Raw genomic sequence first — 14,363 nt, 5'->3', positions numbered from 1 at the left:
TGTAGTGAGGGGGGGGGGAATGGGTCATCTTCGCTACCCCCTCAGTTATCTGATCCTCAACTCGTCTACTTTGCATAACCTGTGTCTAATTAATATATATATATATATATATATATATATATATATATATATATATATATATATATATATATATATATATATATATTCCTATGAGTCCACGGGGAAAATGAAACACGAAAAGTTCCCAAGTGTACTTTCGTGTAATAATCACATCATCATGCACTTGGGAACTTTTCGTGTTCCATTTTCCCCGTGGACTCATTGGAATATCTTGATCACGTGCAAAATTGTGATCCTTTCCAACATATATATATATATATATATATATATATATATATATATATATATATATATATATATATATATATATATATATATACGAAAGAAGAAAATGGTTGTGTATCTGATTCAGTGCAAATTCATTCATAGTTTATAATCGCCTCATCCAAACTTTCTCCATATTGTATGTTCTCACAATGTAATCTATTATAATCATATAATTAATCAAACACTCACAATTCCTGCCGTAAAAGATTTCAAATAAATGTATGAAAGATTCGCCTCTTGTCATAAACCCATGTACAATACACCAGTTATAAATGCCAGATACGCTGTCATGTTTAAAAACACATAAATACGTGATGTAAAGAACAGGTTGTAATATTTTGTATTTATTGTATATTGTATTTCTACTGTAGGTGTATTAAAAGACTGGACTGGCTGGCGAGATGGCAACAGAAAACCGGATGCCATGTCTTCCTGCCCCATATATAAGGACACTTGATTTAACGACCTCGTTACGAGAGACGACCTTAACGAACGCAGAGGGAAGGTGTGTACAACACAACCATCACAGCTCAACGAAATCAGACATACGAAAATGTTCTGAGTCTCAGTTGTTTCGGTGTAACGATGAGCAATGACTTAACGAGGTTATGGTCTGTGTGTGTGTGTGTGTGTGTGTGTGTGTGTGTGTGTGTGTGTATGTGTGTGTGTATGTGTGTGTGTGTGTGTGTGTGTGTGTGTGTGTGTGTGTGTAAAAGACAAAAATTGCCAATTTTTCAAAGTATTATCAATGCAAGAAATCTAACACAAGTCCTCATGTCGTATCGTTACGAGATGCTGAAGGTCGTAAAAAAATCTGGAAAAAAGATACAGGAAGGCGGACTAAGATGAGAGGAAAAAAAAGGTAAATATAAGTGCACTCGGCACCTGAAGCTTTTAAAAAGAAAACGGCGACTCAAGACGTGGAAGAGAGTCGTTAAACGGGATCCACAACACAGTGGATGGCGCCATCCGGAGAAAGTGTTTCTTAACCTCGCACTACCGGCCTCCATTCCTGGAGTTACGGTAAGTCGTCAAACTGTGGCCCACTAACTTGTTTATAGCCGCGAGGAGGCGGCAGCAGCAGCGGTGGTCAGCACCGCTACAATATTGTTGGGTTGTTAGGACGTGACCTGAACCACCTAGTGGTGGTTAGGTGGTCACACGAGCCGTGACTCAGCCACATGGGTCGTGACGACGTAAACATCGTGTCCAATTCTTACCGTCATTTTCACCCGTTGTTGTTGTTGTTGACATGTGAAACACTGCCAGCGACGACTTGGCTCAGCGACCAAAACACTGCCAGCGACAACTTGTCTTGGCGAACAGTCTTCATATATACATAGGACACACATTCACCTCTGAAATTAACGTAAAATGAGCTGCTTAATCGTTTATATATATATATATATATATATATATATATATATATATATATATATATATATATATATATATATATATATATATATATATATGATCACACTAGTCAGTGATAATATGAAGGAGGAATCGCCCTTTCAGTAGGAGTTCATACATATAACATGTAATTTCTCTCTACATGTGGCGCGACATGTTTCGTGGAGACAATCCAGCTCATTATCAAGTTATCTACATGCCAACATCACACTGGGTTCCCGCCGTCCAACACCAAGCTTTACAGGCCAAGCATTGTTTGCTTTGTCTGGTCGTAACCGTTGTAAGGGAGAGTGATTAAGGGGGGGTTCACCTGACCCCACTTAATGAATATGTGCGTGTGTGTGCGTTTATGTATATACATATGTGTGTATGTGGGTGAGTTGAGCCATTCCTCGTCTGTTTCCTTGCGCTACCTCGCTAACGCGGGAGACGGCAATTGAGTATAATATATATATATATATATATATATATATATATATATATATATCCCTGGGGATAGGGGAGAAAGAATACTTCCCACGTATTCCCTGCGTGTCGTAGAAGGCGACTAAAAGGGAAGGGAGCGGGGGGCTGGAAATCCTCCCCTCTCGTTTTTTTTTTAATTTTCCAAAAGAAGGAACAGAGAAGGGGGCCAGGTGAGGATATTCCCTCAAAGGCCCAGTCCTCTGTTCTTAACGCTACCTCGCTATCGCGGGAAATGGCGAATAGTATAAAAAAAAAAAAAAAATATATATATATATATATATATATATATATATATATATATATATATATATATATATATATATATATATATATATATAGAGAGAGAGAGAGAGAGAGAGAGAGAGAGAGAGAGAGAGAGAGAGGGGGGGGGGAGGGGGGTTGGAGTTTGTTGACAATTTCAGTGTTGCCAACATGACCTCCCCTATTTTCAGCCAGTTTCTATAGCCACTGTACACATGTTTCAGGATTTATATATATTTTCATCATTTCTTAATAAACGATTTTATCACATCTATGTTATGTCATTCATATTCAATTTACTCATTAGTATTTCATTTTTTCTTTTTCGTTTTTTCATAAGATTTCGTGTTTCTTGCCTGGTGGCTTTGAAGTTTATATATTTTCTTCCCAGGCATTTTTTTCCGCTTTATTTTTCTGGAATAAACTTTTTATTTAAACGTCTTTTGATCTGGTTAGTCCTATCCCTCGCCTCTCTCATATATGGTCTGGAGATTTTTCGTTTATCAAATTCTTTTCTACCGCAAACACGGCCACCCCTTCCAATATCGTACAGAACACATACGATTTCACTTTATGTAATCAATTGCACCTCATGTAATCAATTACATTTTATGTAATCAATTACACTTTGTGTAATCAATTACACCTCATGTAATCAATTACATCTTATATAATAATTACTCTATGTAACTGATTACACTTCATGTAATCAATTACCTTCTGTAATCAATTACACCTGTGTAATCAATTACTGTATGTAATCAATTACACCTCATGTAATCAATTACTCTTAATGTACTTGATTACAGGTAGCCATGATTATCACCTCCTTGGTCACAGGTATGATGGCACAGAAAATGAGAATATACCACTTCATCATGACACAGAAAGGTGAAGTAACTGTGGCACATGAGCACAGACGGTCTATATTCTATGAAGTATCTAAGATACTTGAGCACAGACGGTCTATATTCTATGAAGTAACTAAGATACTTGAACACAGACGGTCTATATTCTATGAAGTATCTAAGATACTTGAGCACAGACGGTCTATATTCTATGAAGTAACTAAGATACTTGAGCACAGACGGTCTATATTCTATGAAGTATCTAAGATACTTGAACACAGACGGTCTATATTCTATGAAGTATCTAAGATACTTGAGCACAGACGGTCTATATTCTATGAAGTAACTAAGATACTTGAACACAGACGGTCTATATTCTATGAAGTAACTAAGATACTTGAACACAGACGGTCTATATTCTATGAAGTATCTAAGATACTTGAGCACAGACGGTCTATATTCTATGAAGTAACTAAGATACTTGAGCACAGACGGTCTATATTCTATGAAGTATCTAAGATACTTGAGCACAGACGGTCTATATTCTATGAAGTAACTAAGATACTTGAGCACAGACGGTCTATATTCTATGAAGTATCTAAGATACTTGAGCACAGACGGTCTATATTCTATATTCGCTATCTTCCAGCCAAGACACCTGACACTCGAGGTGTGTACACAGAGCTGACGCTTCCAAGACTCGAGGTTTAGAATTACGTTTCAGATTCTCGAGGTAGACCTTAGCTTCGATAGACAGCTATCTATTGGACAGACATAGATAGAAAGGAGGAAATAGACCAGTGGTGCCTCGATAGACGGTGGGTATCTTCAACCCAGCACACCCGCTCAACCTGTGCCAGATGGCCAACTTGACTTGTTAAAAGTTCATCATTCTTTTTATCTGTGTACCTTGAGGCCCCCCGAGCATCGCAGGGCCCTAGTGGTGGCACAGAGAAGCGCCTCCACCCGCCGTACATTATCTGTGCATCACCCACTCTGATCACCACCTCTTTGACGACCACGCCTTACGACACGCCCCCTGGGGCCAAGTTCTACCTCATGTCTCATCTTTTCAAAACTCAATTCCTCTCGGATGTGTTAAAGGATCGACCGTGTCTTCATTCGTCCTATCTTTGTGGGCCTTTCATACAACTTTCTTTCTCAAAGATCTTTCGAAAACCACGACAGGAGAACCACAATGTTTCGGCCAGAGAGTTTCAATGTCTTTATGTAAGTTGGTGAGTGAGTGAGCGAGGGAGAGCGGGAGAAGGAGGAGGAGGAAGGGGGTTTTGTGTGTGTGTGTGTGTGTGTGTGTGTGTGTGTGTCGCGTTCCCCCAGCGGCACTCACCTCCACACAAGTTCCCCCACTGTACTGGAGCCTGGTATGACCAGGGCGCCGCCCCCCGCACACTGCCATAGGCAACATTAAGCTGGGCTCTTCTGTGTAGCGGCAGCAGCAAGGGGTTGTTGACAGAGGGCGCAGCCCACCAGACGACCAGTGTATGTGGCGTGTTTGATGAAGGAAAACGTGAGCAAACGCTGCCTTTCTCTGTAGCCGGCCCACCTCCCTCCTCCCTAGTGGTGCACGCCAATGGGGCTGGTTGTAAGTGGCAAGACCACTGGGGAATACAACAATGGAAGGGTTTTAATGTAGGGAGGGGAGGCAGTGGCCACTGGGGATTACGCTACTGGTCAACACTGTAGAGGAAGCCGTCCGTCTGGTTGGGATGATTCCACTGGATCTGACACAGTTGCTCCAAAATACTTGAACTAAAATTCTAAAATAATGTTAGCAAACAAAATATTATTTCTTGCTGGCCTTTCCTGCCTCTACCAAGGCGTCAGTGTCCGGGATAAACGACTGAGCCACTGAGGAGAATATAAAAATCCTCACTTGGCTCCTTCCTCTGTGCTAACTTGTGAAACGTGATAATACAGGAGGGTATGATTTCCCAGCCCCGCACGCGCGGCGACGCGTGTCACTCAGCTCTGCACGTGCAAGGATGCGTGCTAATAACTACAGATACCTCACTGTTTGGCAGGTAAGTTATGTTCACTGGCAAACATAACTCCACGTCATTTCCTTCCATTTTAGGAAACTTTGGAGCGCCAGGGAACATACAAACGCCACATTCCTCCACACTCAGCCTCTAAATGCACCGAAACCACAGCTCCCTTTCCACATCCAGGCCCCACAGAACTTTCCATGGTTTACCCCAGACGCTTCACATGCCCTGGTTCAATCCAGTGACACCACGTCGACCCCGGTATACCATATCGCTTCAGTTCACTTTATCCCGTGCATGCCTTCCAAATATATATATATATATATATATATATATATATATATATATATATATATATATATATATATATATATATATATATATATTCTTTCTTTCTTTCAAACTATTCGCCATTTCCCGCATTAGCGAGGTAGCGTTAAGAACAGAGGACTGGGCCTTTGAGGGAATACCCTCACCTGGCCCAATTCTCTGTTCCTTCTTTTGGAAAAAAAAAAAAAAAAAAAAAAAAAAACGAGAGGGGAGGATTTCCAGCCCCCCGCTCCCTCCCCTTTTAGTCGCCTTCTACGACACGCAGGGAATACGTGGGAAGTATTCTTAATCCCCTATCCCCAGGGATAATATATATATATATATATATATATATATATATATATATATATATATATATATATATATATATATAGGTAAACTGCTGCCAGGGAAGGCGTCAAATGATGGTCCAGGTGATGCCAGGGAAACTGAAATGTGATCATAGTGAAGTTCGGGGAAAAAGCATTTCCAGCCAGGGGTCGAAACCCTCCCCAGCCAATTTCCCGTCGTGGCCAGCGGTCGTGTGGAAGAAGACCTTAGGATGATGACAACGTGTCTGTCGCCTCTTTCCTGGGGGGCCATACCCAACCAAGGTGGCGGAGCTCACACCATGTCAGCACATCTCACACCATGCCAGCACATCTCACACCATGTCAGCACATCTCACACCATGTCAGCACATCTCACACCATGTCAGCACATCTCACACCATGTCAGCACATCTCACACCATGCCAGCACATCTCACACCATGTCAGCACATCTCACACCATGTCAGCACATCTCACACCATGTCAGCACATCTCACACCATGCCAGCACATCTCACACCATGTCAGCACATCTCACACCATGCCAGCACATCTCACACCATGTCAGCACATCTCACACCATGTCAGCACATCTCACACCATGTCAGCACATCTCACACCATGTCAGCACATCTCACACCATGCCAGCACATCTCACACCATGTCAGCACATCTCACACCATGTCAGCACATCTCACACCATGCCAGCACATCTCACACCATGTCAGCACATCTCACACCATGTCAGCACATCTCACACCATGTCAGCACATCTCACACCATGTCAGCACATCTCACACCATGTCAGCACATCTCACACCATGTCAGCACATCTCACACCATGTCAGCACATCTCACACCATGTCAGCACATCTCACACCATGTCAGCACATCTCACACCATGTCAGTACATCTCACACCATGTCAGCACATCTCACACCATGTCAGCACATCTCACACCATGTCAGCACATCTCACACCATGCCAGCACATCTCACACCATGTCAGCACATCTCACACCATGTCAGCACATCTCACACCATGTCAGCACATCTCACACCATGCCAGCACATCTCACACCATGTCAGCACATCTCACACCATGCCAGCACATCTCACACCATGTCAGCACATCTCACACCATGTCAGCACATCTCACACCATGCCAGCACATCTCACACCATGTCAGCACATCTCACACCATGTCAGCACATCTCACACCATGTCAGCACATCTCACACCATGTCAGCACATCTCACACCATGTCAGCACATCTCACACCATGTCAGCACATCTCACACCATGTCAGCACATCTCACACCATGTCAGCACATCTCACCATGTCAGCACATCTCACACCATGTCAGCACATCTCACACCATGTCAGCACATCTCACACCATGTCAGCACATATCACCATGTCAGCACATCTCACATCATGTCAGCACATCTCACACCATGTCAGCACATCTCACACCATGTCAGCACATCTCACACCATGTCAGCACATCTCACACCATGTCAGCACATCTCACACCATGTCAGCACATCTCACACCATGTCAGCACATCTCACAAGGTAGCAGAGACTTCACAAGATGAACATTGGCTGAACATTCTTCTATTGTGGGTGAGGGGAAGGGGGACATCTCTCTCTCTCTCTCTCTCTCTCTCTCTCTCTCTCTCTCTCTCTCTCTCTCTCTCTCTCTCTCTCTCTCACCATGAGAGCAAGACTTGGTCTGCTGTGAGATTCGCCAGGGAAAAAAAAACCCTTAATTAATATCATTATTACTAGAAAAAAAGACAATAATAATGGCTATTATTGTCACTGTCATTACCAAAGACATGATTAAGGTACGCGTTATTTTTCTGTGTTTAAAGATGCAATAAGGTCGTGATTCTTCGGTCTAAAGACAAGGATTCCGGCATTGTTGCACCAACAGCTGATGTGGTATAGCACTGTCTAGCCTGGTGTGTGTGTGTGTGTGTGTGTGTGTGTGTGTGTGTGTGTGTGTGTGTGTGTGTGGTTCACTAATTCCGGGTCCGTGAACTCACGGACGATACAACGAAACTCACGAACTTTACAACGAGGAAACACAACCCGGATATTACCCAATTATCCATCTCTCTGACCCTACGATGACCTCACACGTAGCCTGCTGACCTTTGACCTGTGTTACGTAGCGCCATACCATGAGACTCCCCCCCCTCCCCCCCACAACCCTTGTACTTCCCTCACAACCAAACAATTTTGAACACCTCCCCGGCAGAGGTTTCGTTCGTTATGAACAAGTGGTTGTATAACCTTCACGGACTGAACTACGTCATTCATACCGAACACACAACCTTACGAAATATGCAAATTTTTGAGTCTGACACCCCTCTTTCCCACATCATCCCCCTTTCCCATATCACCTCCCTTCCCACATCACCCCCTTCCCACATCACTCCTTCCTACATCATCCCCCTTCCCACATCACTCCTTCCCATATCACCCCCCTTCCCACATCACCCCCCTTCCCACATCACCCCCCTTCCCACATCAGCCCTTCCCACATCACCTCCTTCCCACATCACCCCCCTTCCCACATCACCCCCCTTCCCACATCACCCCCTTCCCACATCACCCTCCTTCCCACATCACCCCCCTTCCCACATCACCCCCTTCCCACATCACTCCTTCCTACATCACCCCCCTTCCCACATCACCTCTTCCCACATCACCCCCCTTCCCACATCACTCCTTCCTACATCACCCCCCTTCCCACATCACCCCCTTCCCACATCACCCTCCTTCCCACATCACCCCCCTTCCCACATCACCTCCTTCCCACATCACCCCCCTTCCCACATCACCCCTCCTTCCCACATCACCCCCCTTCCCACATCACCCCTCCTTCCCACATCACCCCTCCTTCCCACATCACCCCCCCTTCCCACATCACCCCCCTTCCCCCCCCACTTCCCTCCCCAGCCACGAAACGCCAAAATATACCAACAATTCCAAAAAGTTTCACAGGGAAAATACCTGAGTGTTGACACACCCCCACACAGCGTCCAGGCTGGCTGGTGGCAACACTATAGTGTGTGGGAGTTTCATCAACTTCAAACCTCGCACTCTCTCACTCTTGTGGCTCAACTTGGTAACCGCATTTCCCATTATTCTTCATCCTCTAAGGAAACACGTCCTTCTTCCCCCCCAACACCTTCGTTCACGTCTAACTCGTGTGTTACCAGACACAAACAACCCCCCCCTCCCCTCGTCTTTGACCTACGTAATCTAATACATCAAAATGTAGCTTCGAAAAAGAACAAAGGGAGTAACACTTCAATGTTATTTCTTTAGCTCCTGACTTCTTCTTCTTCTTCTTCTCTCCTGCAATTCAATGTTATTTCTTTACTGTTCTCTAACTCCTGACTTCTTCTTCTCCCCTGGTTACCGCACGAGGAACGAGTGCCACAGAACACATGGCTACGATGACCTCATCACTCACACTGTGTCAGGTCAGCAGAGGTCATACGCCCACAGTGGCACATGTGGACGTCTTTACCACATAGCCAGGGGCAGTCCAGGGTCTGTCCCAGGTGGTGTAACACGAAGGTCTGTTGGCACGAAGACCTCTGGACACGAAGACCTCTGGACACGAAGACCTCTGGACACGAAGGTCTCTGGACACGAAGGCCTCTGAACACGAAGGCCTCTGGACACGAAGGTCTCTGGACACGAAGACCTCTGAACACGAAGGCCTCTGGACACGAAGGTCTCTGGACACGAAGACCTCTGGACACGAAGGTCTCTGGACACGAAGGTCTCTGAACACGAAGGCCTCTAGACACGAAGGCCTCTGGACACGAAGGCCTCTGGACACGAAGGTCTCTGGACACGAGGACCTCTGGACACGAAGACCTCTGGACACGAAGGTCTCTGGACACGAAGGTCTCTGGACACGAGGACCTCTGGACACGAAGACCTCTGGACACGAAGACCTCTGGACACGAAGGCCTCTGGACACGAAGACCTCTGGACAGGAAGGTCTCTGGACACGAAGACCTCTGGACAGGAAGGTCTCTGGACACGAAGACCTCTGGACACGAAGGTCTCTGGACACGAAGGCCTCTGGACACGAAGACCTCTGGACAGGAAGACCTCTGGACACGAAGGTCTCTGGACACGAAGGTCTCTGGACACGAAGGCCTCTGGACAGGAAGGTCTCTGGACACGAAGGCCTCTGGACACGAAGGTCTCTGGACACGAAGGTCTCTGGACAGGAAGGTCTCTGGACACGAAGGCCTCTGGACACGAAGGTCTCTGGACACGAAGGTCTCTGGACACGAAGACCTCTGGACAGGAGGGTCTCTGGACACGAAGGTCTCTGGACACGAAGGTCTCTGGACACGAAGACCTCTGGACAGGAAGGTCTCTGGATAGGAAGGTCTCTGGACAGGAAGGTCTCTGGACACGAAGACCTCTGGACAGGAAGGTCTCTGGACACGAAGGTCTGCTGGGCACGAAGACCTCTGGACACGAAGACCTCTGGACGGTAAATCTCCCACCAAACAAGCCACAACCATTGCCGGTCGTTTGGCCTTAACTACACCTAACAAGCAAACTATCTTTTGTGAAGACTTACAAAATAAAGCAGATTCAACCACCTGTAAAAAAAAACCCGACTAAACCACTATAACAACATGTAACACTCTAATTACCTGGAGCCTCGTTACTTACCTAATTAGCCTTTGCCTTAACGAACCACAAGAGGACAGGAGCAGTGAGGAACACAACGGAGGTGTTCGTCCTGTACACCACAACACACGAGACCAATACGTCACACAACACACACGACCAGGAACACATCTGCCTCAACACAGACGAACATGACATCAGCCAGGGAACATAACACTCACCCAGCCACCTAGCCAGTCAGCCAGCCAGCCACCTAGCCACTCACTCAGCCACCTAGCTAGTCAGCCAGCCAGCCAGCCAGCCAGCCAGCCACCTAGCTAGTCAGCCAGCCAACCAGCCAACCAGTTAGCCAGTCAACCAGCCAGCCACCTAGCCAACCAGCCACCTAGCTAGTCAGCCAACCAGCCAGCCAGTCAGCCAGCCAACCAGTTAGCCAGTCAACCAGCCAGCCACCTAGCCAACCAGCCACCTAGCTAGTCAGCCAGCCACCTGCGCGTGAGGTAGCACTAGGAAAAGACAACAAAGGCCACATTCGTTCACACTCAGTCTCTAGCTGTCATGCAATAATGCCCGAAACCACAGCTCCCTTTCCACATCCAGGCCCCACAGAACTTTCCATGGTTTACCCCAGACGCTTCACATGCCCTGGTTCAATCCATTGACAGCACGTCGACCCCGGTATACCACATCGATCCAATTCACTCTATTCCTTGCCCGCCTTTCACCCTCCTGCATGTTCAGGCCCCGATCGCTCAAAATTCATTTTCTTTGAAGTTCAGTAAGGCTTCTGTGCTTTCGTATTCATTATAAGGCGAATACATATATATATATATATATATATATATATATATATATATATATATATATATATATATATATATATATATATAGAAGCCTTAGTGAACTTCAAAGAAAATGATTTATAGTCTGGAAAATATAGACGAAGTTCACAAAGAGAAAAATGTCACCTTAAATCTACGCCATTCAAACACAAACGCAAGGTTTACATTCTAAACTGGAACACCAGGGTGTAGAAAATGGGGCACCAAGAGTAGAGAAAACGGTGCACCAAGAATATATAGAGAATGTTGTACCAGGAAAACAGAAAATGGGGAACATATGTATCAAAATACAGAAAATGGGTAACAGGTGTATCAAAATACAGAAAATGGGGAACAGGTGTATCAAAATACAGAAAATGGGGAACAGGTGTATCAAAATACAGAAAATGGGGAACATATGTATCAAAATACAGAAAATGGGGAACAGGTGTATCAAAATACAGAAAATGGGGAACAGGTGTATCAAAATACAGAAAATGGGGAACATATGTATCAAAATACAGAAAATGGGGAACAGGTGTATCAAAATACAGAAAATGGGGAACAGGTGTATCAAAAAACAGAAAATGGGGAACAGGTGTATCAACATACAGAAAATGGGGAACAGGTGTATCAAAATACAGAAAATGGGGAACAGGTGTATCAAAATACAGAAAATAGGGAACAGGTGTATCAAAATACTAAAAATGGGGAACAGATGTATCAAAAAACAGAAAATGGGGAAGAGGTGTATCAAAATACAGAAAACGGGGAACAGGTGTATCAAAATACAGAAAATGGTGTACCAAAGAGTATGGGAAATAAGCCACACTACCCCACAGCTGGTGAACGAGGTGATCTTACTTGAGTGACCCTTGAATTATGATGACTAGAACAGCCTTAGGTGGATAACGACCCATTACCCTTGCGATAACGACCCCACCAGCCTTACGACGCCCTTAGCTTAGCTTACCACGGTGCCCCAGCTTAGCTTACCACGGTGCCCCAGCTTAGCTCACCACGGTGCCCCAGCTTAGCTTACCACGGTGCCCCAGCTTAGCTTACCACGATGCCCCAGCTTAGCTCACCACGGTGCCCCAGCTTAGCTCACCACGGTGCCCCAGCTTAGCTCACCACGGTGCCCCAGCTTAGCTCACCACGGTGCCCCAGCTTAGCTCACCACGGTGCCCCAGCTTAGCTCACCACGGTGCCCCAGCTTAGCTCACCACGGTGCCCCAGCTTAGCTCACCACGGTGCCCCAGCTTAGCTCACCACGGTGCCCCAGCTTAGCTCACCACGGTGCCCCAGCTTAGCTCACCACGGTGCCCCAGCTTAGCTCACCACGGTGCCCCAGCTTAGCTCACCACGGTGCCCCAGCTTAGCTCACCACGGTGCCCCAGCTTAGCTCACCACGGTGCCCCAGCTTGGCTCACCACGGTGCCCCAGCTTAGCTCACCACGGTGCCCCAGCTTAGCACACCACGGTGCCCCAGCTTAGCACACCACGGTGCCCCAGCTTAGCTCACCACGGTGCCCCAGCTTAGCTCACCACGGTGCCCCAGCTTAGCTCACCACGGTGCCCCAGCTTAGCTTACCACGGTGCCCCAGCTTAGCTCACCACGGTGCCCCAGCTTAGCTCACCACGGTGCCCCAGCTTAGCTCACCACGGTGCCCCAGCTTGGCTCACCACGGTGCCCCAGCTTAGCTCACCACGGTGCCCCAGCTTAGCTCACCACGGTGCCCCAGCTTAGCACACCACGGTGCCCCAGCTTAGTTCACCACGACCCCGTGAGCCGAGCAGATAAGCGTCAGAGTTCAGGGATTGCGACCACATTACAGCACACACGGGTGACCACCTGCAATAATAACTCATTTACCGCGACTAAATAACTCAATTATCGCGACTAATTAGGGCCAAGAATAAATGGGTTACGACGGTGTTACGACCTCGGTCTTGAGCGCTACGTCACCACGTAACGACTCGTTACGACGTCGCTCGTAGACCCGCCCCCCCCCCCCACGTCACACTACGACAGTCGGGCCCAGGGGCCAAAAGGGGGGGGCCCCTAGGATCCTGGCCAAGGGCGGCCGAGGATGAACTCGGCCAAGGGCGTGAACGAAGGGCGGCCTTACCTTGCCAGCGCCGCTTGCGGTAGTAGCCGTTGTAGGTCATCTTGGCGGCGCCGCTGGCGGCGTCAACACCACACCCGCCGAAGGTCCTGGAGACGCCGTGGTAATGGAGAGGACCCAGCTTGTGGAAGTAGGACACGGGCCTCCTGCCGAAGGCTGGGCGCCTCACGGACGGGTAGAAGCCGGTCTCGGCGCCGCCGTGGACCCACCACATCCTCGCGGAAGCCTCTCGCGGACGCGAGCGCGAGAGGAAGTCACGGTTTCTCTTCGTCCACTCGACTCCCGGCGCCTCAACTCCCTTCGTCTAAAATGACGCCAAGTGTGTATGATCCTCAAAGGACTTCCAAAACTTTTATATTTATCGTCTTAGCTTTTATTACCTAAGTTTAAAGTTGAGATAAAGTGTCATCACGTCTACCATAACTTGGGTCATGCAGGTTTAACTAGCAACACAAGCGCGCCATAGACGACTGGCGCCGAGGGCAAGTGTAGCGGGAGGAGATGACGAGCGAACCAGGACGAGAGAGACGTACGCCCTCTCCAACACCTGGGTCGGCACTGGCCTGGCCTGGAGTCTGTCGCAACACGACACCCCGACCACGCGCCCATCATTGCCAGGTACCGCTACTTAGTATTCATCATATTTATTTTCTTAATGCTACGTAAACAATTTTTATTACACATTGTTTATCATTTATCACCGTATATAAACAGGTCGTGTCAAGCTAACTACGTGCATGGTGATTAT

At 46.9% G+C, this 14,363-nt stretch overlaps 1 protein-coding gene across 1 annotated transcript in view; it reads right to left on the bottom strand.

Moving 5' to 3' along the window:
* The window catches only part of Adar (Adenosine deaminase acting on RNA), a 127,934-nt gene extending 114,030 nt beyond the window's left edge, over positions 1 to 13,904 (bottom strand). The window contains exon 1 of the mRNA XM_071689967.1: positions 13,619 to 13,904. Within this exon, the coding sequence (XP_071546068.1) occupies positions 13,619 to 13,829 (211 nt within the window). The 5' untranslated portion in view covers positions 13,830 to 13,904. The remainder of the gene's footprint in view (positions 1 to 13,618) is intronic.
* Positions 13,905 to 14,363: the final 459 nt, after the last annotated feature.

Source organism: Panulirus ornatus, chromosome 47, assembly GCF_036320965.1.
Source record: "Panulirus ornatus isolate Po-2019 chromosome 47, ASM3632096v1, whole genome shotgun sequence".
NCBI lineage: Eukaryota > Metazoa > Arthropoda > Malacostraca > Decapoda > Palinuridae > Panulirus > Panulirus ornatus.
This window is presented reverse-complemented; position numbering and strand designations above follow the sequence as displayed.